This window comes from Bos indicus x Bos taurus, chromosome 7 (assembly GCF_003369695.1).
Source record: "Bos indicus x Bos taurus breed Angus x Brahman F1 hybrid chromosome 7, Bos_hybrid_MaternalHap_v2.0, whole genome shotgun sequence".
Taxonomy (NCBI): Eukaryota; Metazoa; Chordata; class Mammalia; order Artiodactyla; family Bovidae; genus Bos; species Bos indicus x Bos taurus.
This window is the reverse complement of record NC_040082.1, coordinates 73,204,839-73,226,517: the sequence shown is the minus strand read 5'-3', so window position 1 is coordinate 73,226,517 and position 21,679 is coordinate 73,204,839. Positions and strand designations below refer to the sequence as shown.

The 21,679-nt window shown below is 42.6% G+C and overlaps 1 protein-coding gene across 3 annotated transcripts in view; it reads left to right on the top strand.

The window, feature by feature from the left end:
- The window catches only part of SEMA6A (semaphorin 6A), a 129,243-nt gene that overhangs the window by 55,719 nt on the left and 51,845 nt on the right, over positions 1-21,679 (top strand). For all 3 annotated transcript variants that reach the window (XM_027546936.1, XM_027546937.1, XM_027546938.1), the window contains exons 2-6: positions 10,025-10,162; positions 12,651-12,768; positions 17,392-17,452; positions 18,424-18,486; positions 19,188-19,289. In XM_027546936.1, the coding sequence (XP_027402737.1) occupies positions 10,063-10,162; positions 12,651-12,768; positions 17,392-17,452; positions 18,424-18,486; positions 19,188-19,289 (444 nt within the window). In that variant the 5' untranslated portion in view covers positions 10,025-10,062. The remainder of the gene's footprint in view (positions 1-10,024; positions 10,163-12,650; positions 12,769-17,391; positions 17,453-18,423; positions 18,487-19,187; positions 19,290-21,679) is intronic.

Genomic DNA, 21,679 nt, shown 5'->3' with positions numbered 1-21,679 from the left:
CATCTCAGTGGACGGGATTTCAGATGGTTCTGTGCACTGACCTTTAGGTCACCTATATAAGGAATCGAGTCACTAAGTGGTAGAAGCATTCAGACAAACTCATGATTTCCTGGAACTGACTCTCAGTGGCCTTAAGGAAGCCTATTTTCAGGATGTTTAGAAACAGTTCTTCATTTTGAAGGTAGGATTTCACATTAAAAACAAATGAACACTTAAGGGAGTGGGTAAGTAGTAAATAGTACTCTTTCGACCCCAATCCAAACTGATCCTGCCCTAAGTAAATCAAGCTGGACTAATGAGTCACTTTCATATGTGTAAAGAACATGAACAAAGCCAGTAAAGATATTTATTTCAGAAAAGTGCAGCGATATCTACCAGATACCATAATAACCTGAAATAGGCTTAAATGTATGGCTTTGCAATTTCCCTCTAGTTTAATGGGACATAAAGTGGACTATTTTTCTCCTTTTCATAAATGAAATGAATGTCCTAAAGAATATAAGAGAATTATGGAAATTCAAGAGACAATGCTTTCATCTCATTTCTGTTCTGGATGTGTCTGCACACAGAGAGACAAATAGTCCGCTGTGTATGGAGATTTCTACTGCTGATAAGTACTGGTCAGCAATATCATGCTGTGTGATGAACAGATCCTGAAATTATAGCAGGTCTAAAATCAGAAGCTTGTAGTCAGATATAAACTCTACTTTGGGTTTCCAGGGTACTGGGAGAGCATCAGAGTTCATTGAAAGAGACAAGAAATACAATGAAAGATGGCACGCAGTAAACACCAGAAAATCTATTTCAAAAGCTTAGTTTAAGGAAATGATTTTTACTCCGTGATCTTAAACTCCTTACCAAAAACAGCAGTAAAAATGTATAGGATTCTGTCGGTTTCAGTCTTTTGTGCTTGGTGATACTGTTATTTGGGACTGTTATTCAGAGCTCAAAAGGAGAAACTTGCAAGTTGTTCTTAATTCTCTCTCATGTCTACGGTGGACTTTCACTCCAAAATCGGGAATGACCACAATCCCTCAGCCACCTGAGCCTCAGAGGTATGGCTGGGAGATTCTGCTTTCTGTAAATTATACTGAGACCAAACACAGGAGTGATTACAAGGGAGAATCATCCTGACAAAGGGCAGCCATTGCTCCGTTTTGATTTAAATCAGCTCAGGGTTTTGACAAAGGTTCATGGAAAACTCCAGTCAGTAATATCCTTCATTTGTTCCCTTTAAAATTACTCTGCAAATATCTTTCTAAGGGCTGGCCAAAATTGCCTTCAATTTAGGCATGTTAGTTTTGCCCTCTTTCATTTTTAATGAAATCACAAATGTGTAGAAAACCAGGGAGAGTAATATGACAATAACTCACATACTCAGCACCTTGAAAGAATAAACACCAATATTCTCAGCTCTTCCCTCAGAGTTCCCCCCGACACCACTTTTTCTTCTTCTGTCATATTCTTAGAAGGAAAAAATAATCAGATACCAGAGCTACATTATGAGCTACGTTCTTTAAACTGAACTTTGGGTGAAGTTAAAAAAAAAAAACTCCATTCATTACTTCAGACAAATATTTGAAATTCCTTAAGCAGAGAGTGAAATGGCCCCATTTGAAAGCATCTGAAAGTCTGATCAGCATGGGTTCACCCATTTCAATGCCCTGCTCTCCAGACCGGGCCCTTCGACCGGAAATGTCCTTTGACCTGCTTCTCCTCTAGCCCCCACCATCCACGGTGAACAGTCGTGCAACCTGCCAAGGCTTTCTCCAAACAGAGGTCTCGCTGAGCATCCCGCCCACGTTCCTCTACAACACCTGCACCCTCCAGATAGTATTCTCCCCAACAGAATTTTAATTTCTTTTGTAAAAATGATTGTCTAGGAGTTCTATTTTTGGACAATGATCTAGAACTGTCGGGCCCACCTACTAGGACAGCAAGGTCCTGAGGAGGCGAAGAGATCTAGTTTTTTCCATCTCTGGCTGAGACACAGCATCCAGCACAGAGCCTGGCTCCTGGCAGAAAGCAGGGAACCAGTAAGAGGGAGAGCGAGTGATGGAAGTAATGAACATCAGGCAGAAAGCCAAGGAGAAATGAATGAGCCTTGGCTTCCTTTCCGAAAGCCATGTAACACAGGGACAGAGCTCGGGGCTGGCGTCCGGAGTCCTCAATGGCTGCTCAGCATTGCCAGTTCTCAGCTGCACGACATTTGCCAAAATGATCTCACTTCTCAGGGCCTCAGTTTCCTCAACAGCAAAACAAAGCAGGTATCTGTTCCTATCTCTGGAGCAGATGTTTGAGGGCAGCAATATTACAAAAAATCGAGAAGCACAGAGATGGCAGGGAGCTAGGGTGTGATGTGGGTAAACATGGTTGGGATGGTGGCAGCTTTCTGAGATCAAGGGAGCCTGCCACAGTCTTTTCTGCATAGATTGCCAAGATCATGCCTGTAACTGCGGAGCCCTAACGAGTCACGAGACTGTATCTTAAACAGCCAAGAAACGTGCATTAAATACACCGCCTCAAGCATTGATGGGGTGGGGAGAGCCTTGGTAGAAAGGAAGAAAATGATCATAACAAAGACTTCATCACCTGAAAGACCAGACTTTCCTTCTCTCCTCCAAAGTATCATAGGTTTACAACCAACCTTTATTTTTCTTAAAAAAAAAAAAATTTTTTCCTAAAAGGACTTCTGAATTCACAGCTGTTTTCCTGCTCCTTTGTGACAGTGGTTTCAGATCTAAAATAGGACACCTATTAAACACAGTCGATATTTATTACCGTACTCCACTGAATGCCATCATCCTTCTCCAAAATGTGTTGAAGTTCGGTCTGTGCCACTTCCCTTTCCCCTGACATGGGAGCTTTTATGTCTCTGTTAATGGCTGAGAAGAGGAGGAGAAAAAGATCAGATGCTTTACTTGAAGGCTAGAGCTGTTTTTCTCATGGGCATAAAACTTGTATCCTCACGCAACATCGCCCAGCAGGTGGCCAACATGACCTGTGAAGACTGCGTACAGTAGACATTTCAACCAGACCAGCAGGTCCCAGTTGTCCCTACCTCCATGTGGGAGGGGTTCTTCTGTGGCCATCCCTATCATGCTGCAGCCCGTGGAACAGGGAGGCCCAGGCCAGGGAAGGACACCTGCCATTTAAACACTTTGATTCTTGAACTGTCCCCTTGATACAGGAATAACCTTCAATCTCCAGCATTCAGCAAACTGGATTTTCTGTACTGACATCCGCTCCCCACCTTTTCTCTGAGCAGAGGTTCCCTACTTGGACTTAAAGAGTGTCCAAATCTATTTATCCTCTCAGCTCCTGAAACAGGCAGCTTTGTTTTCACCCTTCATCACAGACAATGTTCTCCATGATGTATTTATTTTAAAACATCACTCTTGAGGGAGCTGCCAGCAAGCAAGTGGTTCTACTTAACAAAGAGGTGTCACGAGCTCATCTATACCTCCTAAAACTGTGGTCGAGAAGCATTTGAATCTTTCTACTACCTTCAGCCTGCAATCACCAGGCCATAAAGCAGAATGAGCCTTTGCGTGCCTACACGTTTGCAAGTGCCTGTGTACTCCTTTTAGAGATTTTTTTTTATTATTACTGAAGCCATTAGGGACTTTCAGCCACTCTGTCCACCTAAGCACAGATGTATCAACCTATATCCAACTGTGATCATTAGGTGCAGTTTCCATTTATGCCAGCCTCTCTCTCTTTCCAACCTTCTGTCTGTTCCCCTTTCTTTGACATGCTAGGAAGGACATCCACTTTGGCATCACATAGCCCTGGCTCAACCCAGGTGGTGCTAATGGTAAAGAATTCACCTGCCAATGCAGAAGATGCAAGAGACACAGGTTTGATCCCTGGGTGGGGAAGATCCCCTGGAGGAGGAAATGGCACTCCACTTCAGTATTCTTGCCTGAAAAGTCCCACAGACAGAGGAGCCTGGCAGGCTATAGTCCATGGGGTAACAAAGAGTCAGACATGACTGAGCGACTATGCATGAGCCCTGTCTTGGTTTCCTGGCTTTCCCCTTTTACTGATGGGCTGTAAATATTGACTGGACACGTTACTTATCCTTTTGAGCCTCAGTTTCCTTGTCTGCACAATGGAGAGCACATGGCCTGTCTCTCTGGATTGCTGTGATATTTAATTAAAATAACAAACATGTGTGTCACACATAGAAGGTGCTCAATAAACTTTCACTTCCACCCCACCCTTCACCAGTGTCCACACCAATGTTTTCCTTTGCATTTGTGAGAGTGCTATGATTCACATTTTTAAAATCACACAATGTGAGCTGTGCCGTGTGAGACAGACTCTCCCTCCAGAGAAGAAGCTTAGGGGCCGGAAGGAGGAGGGGAGGGATGGAGGGAAGGAAAAGGAGGAGAGAACTGCTTCTCCTACTGAAGACATAGAGCTCCAGCCATTAATCTGGGAATTCAAAGAATCCCAAGAAAACCTGTTAAAAGGCAATTTTTAGTATCTCAACTGAAGAATGAGCAGATGTTTGTGGAGGGCTACCATTTTCTATGTGCGTTATCTCACAATCTTGAGAAGCGATTTTAGCCACTTTCGTGATGAGAAATCCAAAGCTCAGAGATCTTCAGCATCTCTCCAGAGGTCCCAACCCATGAATGGAGCAAAGGCATTCAAGTCCTGTGTTCCTGCCCTCTGCTCCCACTGCCTCCCTAGGATTATTAACCATCATTTCATTTCAAGCAAAAGCTTTTATGCCAGATTCACTTCAGATTTTTTCAAGATAGTCATGTTGTAAAGACAAAGATGAAGAGGTCAGAAAGCTGGGCAATAAAAATGAAAATGTCATCCTTAGAGTAAAACCTGACTAAACTCCAAATGTGACTCAATTGTAACAACAGCGATCTCCTCAACCAGGTCAGAACTAGCTATGGGCCTTGAACTTTGTCCTGATGTTAACCGTAGGCAGCGTCATGGTTCTTTTGCCCCAGCTTGAGGAACTTTCCACAGTTGGTATGTTGTCTATTGCAGTCCTCAAGGAGCAAAGTTGAAGAGAGCCTGTTCCATTCCTCCCGTTTGCCACATACAGAACCAGTGACACAATATGGCCCCTAGAGTTTCCAAACCATATGCAATTTAGGGGCAACCAGGAAAGGATACTGGCTTCCCTGGTAACAGTTGGTAAAGAATCCGCCTGCAATACAGGAGACCCCAGTGCAATTCCTGGGTCAGGAAGATCCCCTGGAGAAGGGAAAGGCTACCCACTCCAGTATTCTGGCCTGGAGAATTCCAAGGACTGTATAGTCCATGGGGTCATGAAGAGTCAGACACGACTGAGTGACTTTCACTTTCAGGAAAGAATACAGAAAAAACCCAGCCCTATTCTCTTTGGAAAGAGCATCCTCTAGGTGCATGGAGTTTGTTCTGTTCCCACCTCTGTGGTCATCTCAGAGGGGGGCTAACACAATCACCGCAGAGCCCAGCTGCCTCTCCTGCTGTCTGGAGCCCCAGTGCCCACCCTGCCTAGACTCCGACTCCCGTCCCAGCCCCACACCTCCACAAGGTGTCCGTGGCCTCGCAGCATCCAATTCAGGGTCACTGCATGCACTGTCCTCCCAAATCACCATCACGTACTGGCAGAATCACCTAGAATTGTAACTGCTCTAGTCTCAGAGCTCAGAGCAGTTTTCATAGGCCATTATATTTTATATCCCTTCACTGTACAGGTGAGGAAAGTAGGAGTCAGCGCGGCTCTGAGATTTACCCAGCATCACACCTTCCATCTATTAATGATGGAGTGAACTAATGATTACCTTTTAAACTTCCTATGACATTAGTAGAAAATGTGCTTTTAAAAAGAAACGTTAGCAAATGCTTTTCTTCACAGAAAAAAAAAAAGGGCTACTACCATCATTTCCTTTTTATTTCTAGGCTATACTTAAGAGTTATCACAAGAGCATTTTGCATTTGCAAGTTTCCAGATAAATTATTTTCTCATATTACCACTTACTATTAAAATGTTCACTGGTTACCAACATTCCGGAAGAATGGTTGTAACAAATCAGATGCAAGCTGTATCCATATAGCCAAGTCCAGGTACAATGATGCTACAGCTGAACACATAGATAGTATGTGGAACAGCCCACTTGGGTCTTTAAAAACAGCAATGCCCATTGACTTGCATGTATCAACAATAACTGGGGTTTCTATTTACCCCCCACCCTCGTCGTACAGAAGTCATCATGTCAGTAAAAGCATGAAGTGAAGGGGATGTCACAAGAACCAGAAATGGTTATGAAGTCAAAGAATGAGGTCACAAGTGGTCACATCTTTCTTCTTATTAATCAGGTTAATTTCACAAGTGCCACATGACTGAGAAGCCATGATAAGCCCACCCAGCCAGGAAACTGCTCACTTTGCCCAATGCTAGTTCCAATCCTCTACCCACTACTCCCCAGATCCTGCCCCAGAAAATTCTACTTGGGCTCACAAACTTGTAGGATTTGGACAAACTGACTCACAGAGAAGAAAAACACTAAATTAGTTGCCAACATTTAGGGGGAAAAAAAAAATAGGAGATTTAACATACAACTTTAGCTTTCTGGCTTCTTAAGGAAAAGAAGAACTCAGAGAGCTGGCTTTGCGGGCCAACACTGCAGCAGGCCAGCACTCCAGAGCCATGTGGCTGCTGTCCACAGGAGAGGGGCCAGCCCTCCCCCAGGGGAAACGTTCCCACCATTGTCTTTAGAATGTCTTTTTTACCCATTAACTTCGTCTGCCTATTCTTAAGGTTTTCCAGTGAATTTTGCGGGTTAGAAAAGTGTTGGAATATCATGTTTTAGGGATGGTATATTTTACAGGGGTCATTTCTCTTCGGGCTAAGAATAATGGAAGACTGAGACAATGTAGATGGAAAATTCAAGCGTAATAAGCTTATTTTTGAAGTAAATGTGTTTGTTTAGAATCCTCATATTGATACTCTTCCCAGGATCTAATATTCTGGGTAGCTGATCAAGTCTAAATCATTTTCAGCCTATACAAGCACAGTCACAGAGAGGGAAATTAACAAGAGTCTACAGATGCCTATAAATATCCTATATGTTGTTGTTTAGTTGCTCAGTTGTGTCCTTCTCTTTGCAACTCCATGGACTGTAGCCCACCAGGCTCCTCTCTCCATGGAATTTCCCAGGAAGGAATACTGGAGTGGGTTGCCATTTCCTTCTCCAGGGGATCTTCCTGACTCAGGGATCAAACCTGTGTCTCCTGCTTGGCAGGCAGATTCTCTACCACTGTGCCACCTGGGAAGCCCCATCCTATACTTTACAGAGTTTCCCGATCACTTAAACAACCCCATAGCAGCAACTCAGCTAGCTCAAGATGTTGAAAAGCAGTGGAGAGTTCTTATTTGTTTTTATTCTCCTGGGCTAGTACAAGTCTGTATGCTATGGTCTTAGCAGAGAAACTCAGCCCGTGTTCAACAGGATAGAAAATGACAATGTTATTGAATTGGGATTTCTCCACAAAGTCATTGTTTCAACAGGAAAATATATTGTCTACTTATTTACAAGGGTTAGAGCCCAAAGTTCTGTATAAAGGGAATGATACATCAAAACCTCAGCTGAAGAAAATTATGAAGCATTCATGTGGACTAGCCAAGATTAACCGGGACTGCCAGAACACTTTCACCCATATGATGTACATGTTAAAAACCTGATGATATGATGAGAGGAAGACACATAAAACAGATATTTTTCCTGGTATAGAGCCCTCCTGTAAACCTGGAGATGTTTAAATAACCCATCTCAACCATGATCGGGGCAAGGTTTAAGGATTGGGGAAAAAAAGCCATTGGATTGCATAATAGATTTCCTCTTCATGCATTGCTCTTCCTGCCAGCATCTGGGTTTGAGAGTGTTGCATCAATCCATGGAATCGTTAAGATGGAAAAAATTAAAATTGGGAGACAGATTAAAATAGTGGGACTTTGTCTCATTAGCTGAAGGACATCTGTACAAAGATGGATGTAATTGTGGGAGGATACAGACTCCTTTGTCATGTCAAGAAAAGTTAATCTTTAAAAGGATACAGATATTCTCAAAGATTTCTAAAGGAATGAGAACCGGTTGTTGAGTCTCCATTATTCTTCCGCGTTGTGCTGCAAACTCTCAGAGGTGAAGGCTTCTGTACAATACTATGATATTGCTCTTGAGCCCTTGGTAAAGGTTGCCACTTCCTCTTACCCGAATACTTTCTGATTGGGGTCTGCTTTATGTTTTACTTACTCCTGTGATTGATTTCTCCTCCTTAATGTTACACTGAACAGAAGCCCTGACAAGCCAAATCAGGGCATCTCAGAGCTTCTCTTTGGGTTTAGATTCTCCAGAATAGGAAGAACTGGCAAATGAATGAATGGCTAGAGCAGTGCTTTTCACCTGTCTGTAAATACACATTTGCATCTCTGGGTAATGGACTGCCCTGTGAACAAGTAATTATTTAAAGTTTAATTTTAACCTACACATCAGAAATGGAGATATGGAATGGCTTAGGCTTTTCTCTCAACCTCTCTCCCTCTTTGATTTTCAAGGTAAGGCAAATTAATTAATGTGCACTTTTCGATTGAACAAATGATTAAGACCCAGCTGTGTCTGTGAAATTATCAGTTGTGATGCAACACTTGGGGCTTGTTATGCTTTTTTTGGCATGAAGAACAGACACACAGGTATCTAATATTCAGTGTGTTCCAAAAAGCGTCAGTTAGCAGTTTGTTTGCCAAATTAACTTTCAAAGACATGTAAGTTGCTAAGTTTGACTTTATTACACCCAAATCTTAAATGATTGATGGAATCATTCACTACTGTGAAATAACTTTGTTCAAAAAAGACAATCTTTGGCAGGCTACTTCAAAGACTTTACAAAGATAAAAAGATATCCCCATTTTACATTAATTTCCCTGATAGATCAACAGTTATTTGAAATATGCCTGGGAATTATGCAATAGGTTCTATCTTACGACTTTCCTTTCACTGTATCCGGCAGCCCCACGTGGGAGTGTTTCTACTTCTAATGATTTAGGAGATTTTTTTCCTACACATAAAGAGCATCTTTAAGAAAATGCAGATGGGTAGAACAGTATATCTGGCATTTTTATTCACTACCATTTCACCACATGGCAGCATCTGACACTAAAATATACAAAGATAGGGTTTTTTCAGAGTCAACAATACTATTCAGGATGTGGTTTCAGATGCTGCCTGTAACATTCTCCACAGAGACTGAAAGGATCCATTTCTTTCTTTTTAAACATAGATTGTGTGACTTTATTTATGTCTAAGGTCACTATAGAATTACTGTAGAATTACATAACCAGGAGTGAAAATCTCAACTAAGGGGTCAAGGGGGTAATGGAAATCATTGAACTGGGCCAGTACAGGTGTTGGGGGTCAGGTGGGGTGGTGGTGTTTGTGGCTGAGAGCATAATGCTTGAAGGAAACTGTCATTTAGGTCAGTATGTCGGATATTCTGATTTTTCTAAAGAAAGGTAGGAACCTTCTAATTTTTCAATATTGGGGAACTATTTCAAAATTCTGAAAGATCCTGGGGTGGCCACACAGAACATGTCTGGGGATGGCATGTCGCTCTAAACCTGCTGAGAAGAAAAAAATATATGCATTTACATTAAAAGGGGAAAAAAAGCATTCTCAATTATCCACATTTTTCAGAATGTCATTTCGTGATTGTGAAATAGTCACACATAATGGCCTCATGATGGCTCAGGGCAAAAGAACCAAGACTCTGAGTCACTGGTTTGGGAGAAATTTTGCAAAAGGGCTCCTATGCATGAGGGAGGAGGGTGCAGTGAGTGATAAGACACAGGTTCCTTCTGCAAAATACCATCACGAGTGTATCCACCATGAGAAAGAACACAGAGGCCCCTTTCTCTAAAATTTATCTTCAAGGCCATTTGATTTTATGGAGTGGAATAAAACTGACTTGCAAAAAAAGAGAAAAGAATAAAAATCCCTTCTTTGCTCTTTGGCAGGGTGAAGTAGAGAAGTAAAGTCTCCCCGCTGAACTACTATGAGGTCAGAAGCCTTGCTGCTATATTTCACACTGCTACACTGTGCTGGGGCTGCTTTCCCAGAAGATTCTGAGCCAATCAGTATTTCGCATGGCAACTGTAAGTATCCACCTCTCTCTCACTCTGTCCATGGGCACTTGTGCCTGTTTCAACCGGCAAAAGACACACATTAAACATTTCATAGAAGAGGAGACTTGTTAGTCACTTAAACTTGTGTGGATGGCATGCATGTGTGCGTGCTAAGTTGCTTCAGTCGTGTCCAACTCTTTGCGACCCCATGGACTGTAGCCCTCCAGGCTCCTCTGTCCATGAGATTCTCCAGGCAACAGTACTGGAGTGGGTTGCCATGCCCTCCTCCAGGGGATCTTCCCCACCCAGGGAGTGCCACCTGGGACGGTGGATAATTCAAGTCTAGTCAAACTGGTGGGATGACTGTTCTATGACTCCAATAAACGAGGTTGCGGAGACATACTTGTGTGAGGATTTGAAACAGCCCTCAGTACCTCCAATGAAGTCTGAGTTACTACAAGGAGGCTGTGATCACACCTAGAAACCAGCTGCGGGAGAACATCACGGTCTTCTGGGTGTTGCCAGGACTGCACATTTTCATGGGGTAACGAATACAGAGGCATTGTTACAACAGAAAAGAAGACTGGGACAAAAATTAACTTTTGTTTAGACTCAGAAGTATATCATTGCAAGACTTAAAGTGCTTCTGAATTCCCAGCGGACCTGGTTTAACTGTTCATAACTTTCTTTTGATCTCTGCTTCAATATCAAGGGTAGAAAGCACCATGATGAAAAGGTCAGTTGACTCCTCAAAAGAGGACAATTCTACCTGCGTGTGGAATGAAATAGACAATTAACTACTTTTTTTCCTTTTCTCCAAAAGATAAAATATTTTATCACAGTAAAGGGGAAAGCATTTTACCCAAATATCTATCTTCACAGTAGTTATCCTCAAACACTGAAAAGGTATTTGACAGTAATATTATGATACTAACGCCGTCCACCCAGCTTTCTGCCAGACGGTCTAGGTTGTAAAAAGAAGTAATTTTACATGAAGGTGAGGTGGCAAGGCTTTACACCTCTAATTAAGAACAAAAGTTACGGTATGACTAAGGACCAGACTGTGTAGTTTGAAATCATCATTCTTGAAGTGGCGTGTGTGCATGCCAAGTCGCCTTAGTCGTATCCAACTCTTTTGTGACCCCATGGACTGTAACCCACCAGGCTCCTCTGTCCATGGGGATTCTCCAGGCAAGAACACTGGAGTGGCTTGCCATTTCCTTCCTCCACCTAACTCAAGGTACTAAACCTTAATAAGCATTTATCTCCATTTGAGGTAAGTATTCTATCTTTGGTGCCCCTGTGCAGAAGAGACTCCAGGAGAAAAAATGAATAAATAAATAAGAAAGAGACCCCAAATATGTTGCTGAAAACCATACTTCAGTGGACACCCAAATCTTTGACAGGACAGAGACAGGAATTAATTGTTTTAGCAACTTCCTTGGTGAATGGGTAGATAAAATTTCAGAGCAGTGGAAGGGAAAGTACAAGATAATCCCATACCAAGTATGGTTGTAAGTAAGTCTCTAAGAGTGAGTCAGACTCAGAGGCTACAGGGGTTTAAGGTGTGTGGGTCAGAGCATTAATCTATGAATGGATTTTGAGTCATTATTTATATTCCTCTCACCCCCCAAAACAACTGCCTTTTAAATGTGACTCATCTTTTTCCCACCTTGGTTTCTCTGAAGGACTGCCAGTGCTCTGGAGATCATAGGTTTAAAGGCAGAGAGATTTTTGAGATGTAGGTATTTCCAAAGGTCAGGTATTATTACAAATTGCCTATTCTCCACTGAGGAGAACTGCAGAAAAGGAGAAATACACTCACTGACTCTGCAGGTCAGGGAAAATTCCAGATCACCCGACTGGCTACACTCAGTTTGACCCTGTCCTGTCAAAGTCCCCATTTCTGTGAGATTAGCCAATTGCTTAACTTGAGAGTGAACTTCCCACAGTTCCTAGAATGCCAGCCGACCTAGCGGAGCTGCCTTCAATAGTAGATTATTCCAGCTGGACGCCTGTGGAGACTGTATTTTCCTTCTGGCTCCTGGACGAGGGCTCTTGCCTCCAGACCACATTGCCTTTGTGGTGATTGATGGGAAGGCTGCTTTGAAATAGTTTTGTCCGGAGACAAGATCTTTGGCAGACTGCCCCTCAGGCTTAGCACTCTAAAGAAGATGAAAAGAAAACTGGGCAAGAAAAGAGCACCTTCATGTAAAGGGTTCACTGGCAAGTTTAACCCCCCAGAAAGAGGGACAAGTCAGAAAGACTGACACTCGGAAATCTAAGCCCAGGCTTATTAGCATCAGGAAATGAAACTGTAACTCAATTATCCTTAAAGAGCACTTTTCTATCACAACATTTCCTAAAATAACAGACCTGCGTGGAAATGGAAAATGGTGGCATGGTTGGACTTCAATATGGTTTTGTTCTGCGGCCACCCCCTTCCGCCCGCCCCGGCCCTGTCAATTCTTGGCTTGAGTTCCTCTTCCCTCTCTTGCCCCATGTCCTCTTTTCACAGATACAAAACAGTATCCGGTGTTTGTGGGCCACAAGCCAGGACGGAACACCACGCAGAGGCACAGGCTGGACATCCAAATGATCGTGATCATGAACAGAACCCTCTACATTGCTGCCAGGTGAGCCCCCTTTCCCCCGTGTTTGCCTTTGGAGCATCCAACGGGCCTAATACCTAAATGTCCACACTCTGCCTCATAGTAAAGATCCTGACATTCCCAAAGAGAGTGTTACTTCATTTAAAGGCTACTTTCATTTGTCAATCAACCATTCTTTCAAGACTTTCTGTGTCCTTTTAACTTCATGAAGTGGATTTGGATAGAAATAATTGCATATTTTGGAGTTTAAACTCAATCATATGGTTTATCTTGAACATTGTGTATATACATATATATGTATATACACACATACAGTATACACAGATATTTACTCAAGCATAGCATAAAGTGTTCTCTCCTTGATACTTGCTAAATTAAGTTGAATGTGTCAACATGTATCAAATTAAGTTGAATGTATCTGTGGGTGGGTGTATGTTAAACCTGTATTTTTGCAGATAATATATAGTATATATTATTACTTTAGCAGAATGGCAGCAGCCACCCAGTAGAAGTTTTTGATAGGGATCTAGTTCAGAAAATACTCATCCACTGGGGAAATGTTATTCAAACAGACCATGTCTTAAGGATGAATGGCCTGGTAAGACTACTACCCAGACAGGGATCATATGGATTTAGGTTTTGTTTCAACTCTACTCTTAACTTACCTGGACCACAACTTCTCTGGCTGTCCAGTGTCCTCTGTTAAATAAGAGACTAGAGTAGAGACTAGAGTAGAATTTCTTAATGGTGTCCCCTGGGATTCTAAAAATACATGATCCCCCATTGGGGACAGGGGTTGTGGCTTATTCAAAATATTTCTAAATAAACAGCAACAAGGAGCACTATCTTGTGGGGGTCCACTGTGGTATAACCTGGGTCTAGACTGATCATTTTACACTGGGAAGGAGAAATAGAGATTATGTTTGTAGTACCTGTCTGGCTGTGAACACAAGTAAAGTAAATAATAACAGTGCTGGTTCCTTCAAAGCACTTAGATGTTCTGAAAATACAAGCTATACAATGTAAAGTTAAAAAACACTGGCTAGATTAAAATATCCTATGAGTACCCTACATTTTGGTCACAGGGAACAATGCCAAAGCACTTTCTAAAAATTCTACTTCACAGACACTGAGTACATACTTATTGTATGTGCTATATAAATTGAAAATATAGTTGTAAGTTCTTTATAAATGTTAATTCATTCAATCCTGGGGCAAAAAAAAAAAAAAACCCTTTGAGCTAGAGCTGTTTTCATCCCCATGTATACCAGGAAGAAACCAAAGTGCACAAAGGTGGAATGACTGGGTCAGAACGACACGGGCAGGATTTGAACTGGAATAGTCTTTCTCTAGAGTCTAGGCCACTACTGTCTGTGCTCTGCAGCCTACTGAGCCATGGAAGGCCTACTTGTCCTGGTAATAACCTTCTAATAGCTTTTCCCCAAGAACAGTAGCCACTGTGGGTATTCATTAAAAACATTCCAATGAGTCCCCAGTAGCCACCTCTCTGGGAGAGTATTCAGTTCAGTTCAGTTCAGTCACTCAGTCATGTCTGACTCTTTGCGACCCCATGAATTGCAGCACACCAGGCCTCCCTGTCCATCACCAACTCCCGGAATTCACCCAAACTCATGTCCATTGAGTTGGTGATGCCATCCAGCCATCTCATCCTCTGTCATCCCCTTCTCCTCCTGCCCCCAATTCCTCCCAACATCAGGGTCTTTTCCAATGAGTCAACTCTTCGCATGCAGTGGCCAAAGTATTGGAGTTTCAGCTTCAGCATCAGTCCTTCCAATGAACACCAGGACTGATCTCCTTTAGGATGGACTGCTTGGATCTCCTTGCAGTCCAAGGGACTCTCAAGAGTCTTCTCCAACACCACAGTTCAAAAGCATCAATTTTTCGGCACTCAGCCTTCTTCACAGTCCAACTCTCACATCCATACATGACCACTGGAAAGTATTAGCTCCCTCTTAAATACCATTTTCAGTTTCCTAAATGTAACAGGGATGGAAGATTACATTTGTACCCAGTTAGCTAAAGGCTGTTCAAAACAAATGATTAAACATTATATCTGTGAGAAATAGGCTGACTCAAGAATCTTCTATGAATTTTTCACTTTGCAAGCCAGTCTTTAGGGGAAAAGAAACATAACCAACGACCTGATGACTTTAACTTGGCTGTGAAACAGTCCAAGGGGCACCAGAGTTAGGAACAAGGTGCTGTGCAGACTTTAAAGTGACCAATATTAACACTTTGTTAAAACCAAGACTGTTTCATCCTAACTCCTGACCCCAAGAAAAGAAGAAAGGAAAGAAGGAAACAAAGGAGAAACACATTCACTTTTGTAACACTATAAGACAGACTCATCTTTGGTTAAAGGTCAAATCTTGACCTTGGTTAAAAGTCAAATCTGTAACAGCTAGTATTGACATGTTGGTTTTCACTTTGTGCAGTCACTTCCCTGGAGTACGCACCCCTGGAAAAATTCCTAAATGATTTCTGTGGTTTGCATATTTAGGGTCTCTCCTCTCTCTTAAATTTCACATATCCCAACAGAGCCCCAAGAGATCCACGTTCCCAGGCAGCCACTAACATGATTTAAAGTGAAATCCTTCCCCAGACTCAAGTCATGCCAACATAGTTCAGTGGTGCTCACTGGAGAGGGGAAGAGGAAGTCCTAGGATTGAGTCAGTTTGTGTTCAAGTAACTGAGTTCAGTAAGAGCAGCGTACAAACCCGGGATGCACACACGGTGCTGGGGAAAACCCCCTGACCCTTGATATGTGGTTTAGCATAATGCATCGTTCTGTGTGTTGGGCACTGTGATCTCTTGGAGACTGAAAAATATTGCCACTGTCCAAAGGAGATTTCATTCATAGAATTTTTATTTTTAAAAGGCTCCCCAGTTCTTCTAGACAATGGGTGTCAGCTATCAGAAGCCATGTCCCCAGCCAGAACCCAGGGACTGAGTGAAGCTTGATGAGCAACGCCCCTTTTCAGTTCTGCTTTATTATTATCCATTTTGTAAATTCTTTTTTTGTTGTTTAATCTTTGAACTGCTAATTAACATAAACAGGCCATGCCAAAGGGGTGGCGGGGGGGGCGGTGGCAATCAAGAGCTTTCTGAGGAATTGCCAGTGCATATTAATCAGATGTTAATTTACAGTTCATATGTTCAGCTCCTACTTAAAGTTTTAAGGAGAGGCAGGGCCAGAAAAAATCTAGAGTCATCTCAAAGCTGATACCAAAGTAATAGGCAATTCCACTCCAATAATGAACCTGACCCACAGCACCGCCAATAAAGTCAAACAAGCAATAAAGGAATGCCATAAAACTGCCTCGGAATTAAAGGGCAGAGCAGTTCTGGCACCCTACTGGAGTCTGAAGAACTTTCCAATTCAGCAATTTACAAAACAGGCTCCTCTCTCTCTCCCTCACCACTCTTACACACACATACACACTCACACACACTCACAAGGGCAAGGGAATTTTATAGGCCAACTGCCTTACCCCCTCCTTTTACTTTCATAGGAGAAAGCCTGTTTTTATTTCTGTTTTTCACTGTTGTTCTTTCCCTAAAAGTAGTAGCAAACAGATTTCCAAAGAACTGGGGGGAAAAATGGAAGTGAATCCTGACAGCAGAATTCACTTTTTTCTTTCTCTTTTCTTTCTCTTTTCTTTCTTCCCTTCTCCCCTTTCCCTTTCTTTTAAGTAATGAAGGGCCCTGAATGTCTGCATGGGAGCCTTGAGGTCTTGCTTTAAAGCTGTGGGTAATTTTCCAGCCCCAGGACTTCCTGCATTTTAGAAAAAGTCAATGTTATTTCAAGGGAAAACGAGCTGTTTTGCTTTCCCTCACTAGCCCCCCATCTCCTCAGTTGAATGTAGCGCTTTTCTTTTCTTTCTTCTGAATTCCAGACAAAAACGCCCTTGTACTCAGCTCACACAGAAGGGGATGTTTAAATATAGCCCCACACCTGAGCTGCTCATTCTGTTTCTCCCCTTCCAAGGGGAGATTGGCAGCAAATCGTAAAGACAACCAAGTTCTCAGCAAAACAGGAAGGTGAACAGAAGCAAGAAATGTAAACTTTAGCTCAAGTACACCTTAACCTTAATTGACCATCACTGTGTGAAAAAGAGTGGCTTCTGGAAATAATTTTACCTTTATCGTCTTGCGTCTTGTCAATCAAATCATCAAAGGTAAAGCTGAAAATATGTTTTTGAAAAAATGATGGAGATAGACGTTAGCTTTTTGTTAGCTCTCTTGATGAACAACTGTAGCATGTTGAATACCAAGTGAAAGGCCATGCAAACCCATCTGTGTGCTAGTTTGGAAGCCTATTTAACTTTCAGACATCTCCCACCTAAACTACGTACGTACATACAGATGTTATTGTTACTGGATGCAAGAGACTACTGGAAAGTTTTCATAAAAGGTGGCAAGATGCCATGATTTCTCTGAAGGTGCTGAATGTGTTCCTGAAGCATCTCTTAGAAGCTGAACCCTCCCCTTCTTCTTGCCCTCGGATCTTGTTTTTAATAACATGGATGTGGATTTATCTGCCTTGAATGAGACATGGACTCATTCAGGAGAAAATGCATTGGCTTGACTCTTGCATCTAACATTCTCTTAATTCTTTGTTTATAGGGACCATATTTATACTGTTGATATAGACACCTCACACACAGAAGAAATTTATTGTAGCAAAGTAAGTAGTTTTAAAACATTCTTTCAGAAATGAAGATCTTAGGATGGGTCTTGGAGAGAATATGTATTGTAAATGCATTGATTGAGATGACATGGCTTAGAATAATTGGGAACATTTTATGAAATTCTAATTTGGGGATGAGTTACGGCTTAATATGAAATGGTTGTGTACTTCATATTTTATTCATCAATTACATGCACATAAACACACTGGAATTTTAGGTAATTCCTAAATTCTTTGGATAAAATATTGGATGTTTGTCCAGGAAAAGATCAGTTTCCATACGTAAACTTTTGTCCCACAAGTGTTTCACTGTTTCCATATCTTGCAATATTACGTTTGACTCAACTGTTGTGGTTCAGGAATTTGATCATTATCCATTTCAGGCAGATATAAAATATAACCTATGCTTTCTTATAACTCCACATGGAGGTATTTTAAGTTAATAAAGTCTGCCCCAGAGGTAGATGATCCCTTCAACACATGAATTTATGTGAAGGAGTATAACCTGAATTAAATCTTTGTCCACCTAAAGTGAATGTCCCCTTTATGTTTAAGAAAATGACTTCCATATTTTAAGGAAAAGGCCTGCTTTATGGAAACTGATTTATCAAGTGAAAGGAAAGGGCAAGGACATGTATTTTATCAAAATGAGCATAATTTAGCAAGTTAATGTGGATATTTTATGTGAAATTTCCACACTGTTGTTTATTCTTCTTTCCTTTCTCCTTCATCTTTTTCTCAAAGAGAAGATCGTTTTGTAGTCTAATGAATAGATAGGGGTTCAAAATTAAATGAACATTTCCATTTCTAATCTTTTGTTGTTATGGTGAATTAATCATGGAGAAAGGGTGTGGAAAGCTTTTAATAAATATATGTTTAGCTTCTAGTCTCCCCCAGGGAACTCTTATTTCTAAAATCAAATGCAACAACCTCTGGGCTCTAATTGATTTCTTTCTTGATCCCTGCAGAAACTGACATGGAAATCTAGACAGGCTGATGTAGACACATGCAGAATGAAGGGAAAACATAAGGTAGGCAATTTTCATTTCTTCTGCAGCTGCCACTTTGGGTTAAGTTCTTGACTGTTATCTCCAGCCGCAGACCGTGATGTGGAATGGCTCACGCTAGTCCCTTTTCCCCCAGTAATTGCTTCTTCCATCAACTTATTGAAGGCTTTAATTTGCAAAAAACAGTTTGCTTTTAATGTGATGAAACAGTATGACAGCTGCTAGGGCTGCATCATGAACTATTTAGGGGGCACCAGGGACTTTGGACCCCAAACTGGCTTGTGCTGAGTCTTCTGAGCACACTTGTTGGGAGCCTGCCTCGTGGTCCACAGCCCTCAGAAAGTCTGCAGCAAAGTCCAGAAAGGCTGCCGCAGACCCAAGGGGTCTGCGCCTCCGGCCACAGAGCAGCATAAAACACACTCCAGCGGGGGACCTCGTGCATCAAGGGACTCTGGAGCCTCTGGCATTAAAATTAATGTGACGGGATGCTTCTATGTCCTGGCTTGCCTTCCTTTGGTGGCACAAACACACACCTCCTGTTCTTATTTACTGTTGAAAAGCAGTTGTTACTATCAGCATCACCTTGGGGGTAAAAACACCGGGACTTTTCCCAGGAGAACACCCCGGCCACCTGCATTTTCACCTTGCTCTCAGCACATCATGGCCCACGGTTGAATGGGTTTCTACCCTGAACTGGACACCCACAAGTTTGAACTGTTTTTCAGGATGAGTGTCACAACTTTATTAAAGTTCTGCTGAAGAAAAATGATGATACTTTGTTCGTCTGTGGAACTAATGCCTTCAACCCTTCCTGCAGAAACTATAAGGTAAATGTTGTTCTGTCTGTTGGAACCACACAGCCTGGAGGTATTTCATAATTTACTGCGATTGTGCCTGCAGTCACCTAAGAGGGTTAATTCAACACCACCTGGGTTCCTCTTGCTTGTTCCGCTTAATGTAGTGCTCCACATGACTGATCCTGAGCAGGCTTCTAAGCTTCCTGTTTGTTCAGGATTGACTGACGTGGCTTTAAAGAGCCGACCCGGCAAAGTACGTTTCTGTTAAGACCCTATTCTCTATTGTTCAGAATGTCAGCCTGTGTACCCCACAGACCATGTGGATTTCCTCTCTCTCCCTTTCTCCTCTTCCCTCCCACCCCACCATCTCCTCTCTGAGCACAAAAGCACACTTATACTGTGAACGATTTCTATTTTAAAAGGGATCTCAAAAGCATGCCATTGGAAACTGTAGACATTCCTCTAGGTAAGATTTTCAAGAACACAGGAATTTAATTCCATTCAGAACTCAGCTGACTTGACCATGGTCTGACTTATCTTGGCCTTCATACAAAGGGGAAAAAGATTAACCCTTGCAGCATTAATAAATCAAGTTAGTTCATCTGCTAATGGTGTCACTGCAGGAGTGGAGGTAAAAATGACCTGAGGTCTTGACCCCACATCTTTACCTTTGCTTGTCCCTCTTCCTGCAATAGTCTCTTGTTCAGCAAAGACGTGCTGAGTTCCTCCCATGACTAGGAATTGACACTGTAAAGATAGATATGAGGCGTCCATTCTTAGTGAAGCCAGACAGGGAGAAGAAAACTTCAATCCATGGGTTTGCTGCCATGGTGGCATAATACAGAGCATGATGGAAGCATCGCAGAAAAGTGCTTACTTCAGCCCGAGATGAGGAGTCAGGGAAAGCTTCCAGAAGGAGGTGGACAACCCCTCTCTTTGAGTACTCCCTCCTGTTGTCGGGACACATGGAACATGAATACCCCAGCCCAAGAGAAACCCGAGCATCTGTGATTGCCCAGAACCTGACATAGTGTCTCCAAACGGTGTTCAGTTCATTTTTTGTTGGGTAAACAGTGAATGAGATAATGCCTAACCTCAGTCTTAAAGAAGTAACCCAATGAAGGGAGCGGGGCATTCCAGGTAGGGGAACGGCATGAACAAAGGCATGGAGTAAGAAACCATCTACTGAGCTTGAGAAACTTCATTTGGTGCCAAAGTGTTGGGCCGTGAAGTGACAAGTGACAATCAACAAGAGTCTGCAGAGGTAGGTGGCCCCAGGGATGAAGGGAAGAGAAGAGATTCAGGAAATACTGAAGTGACCAAAACCAGGAGGATTTATGTTGTTGTTGTGCGGTAGAAACCAACACAGCACTGTAAGGCAATTATCCTCCTATTTAAAAAAAAACAAAAGGAGGATTTACTAATTAATAAGAAGCACAGGATAAAGAGAGAGAGGAGTTAAGAACTACTGTGAGACCATCTCCTGGTTGGGTGGCTGGGGCGGCCATCAATGTGGACAGGGAGGACAGAAGAGCGGTGGGGTGGTGAGATCGTGGGGGGTTCCATTTTGCATATGCTGAGTGTGCCTGGCACCACGGATGGCAATGCCTACCGGACATGAATAGAGATCTCTAACAAAAAGATGGACGGCTCAGCCTTGATTTAGGGAGAGACACGGGGATGTCTAGATTTGGGTTCACCAGCATAAAGTAAAACCTTAGGGATGAGAAAAGAAATGATGGGCTGCTGTCAGGACCAGAGGGCTCACCAGCCTGGGTTGGACAGTCTTAAAAGACTTTGCCTTAGCAAGAGAGAGGGAGAATCTATTTTACCCTCATGCTCATCTTCCACGTATGTCTGGAAATGGGCACCAGCAAGGCCAGCATTAGAGTGAGGCAAGGGAGGCACTCCGATCAGGCGCAACATGCGAGGGCGCACCAAAAACAATTCCGTAATGGGGCTTCCCGGGCGTCAGTGGTGAGCAATCTGCCTTGCAACGCAAGAGACATGGGCTGAATCCCTGGTGCAGGAAGATCCCACACGCTATGGAGCAACCATGTACCACAACTACTGAGGCCGTGAGCCGCAACAAGAGAGGCCACTGCAGGGAGACGTGCACACTGCAACTAGAGACTGCCCCCTCCCCCTGGCTCTTAGTAAATAGAGAAAGCCCACTTCCAGCAGCTAGGACCCACCAGAGCCAATAAATAAGTAAATGATTTTTTTTTAATTTAGTAATCAAGATCCATGATATTTTCAATGTGGTATTTTTATAAGTCTAAACTAATGCCAAAAATGTCAAAGTGTTAGTCACTCAGTTGTGTCTGACTCTTTGCAACTTCATGGACTGTAGCCCACCAGGCTCCTCTGTCCATGGAATTCTCCAGGCAAGAATACTGGAGTAGGCAGCCATTCCCTTC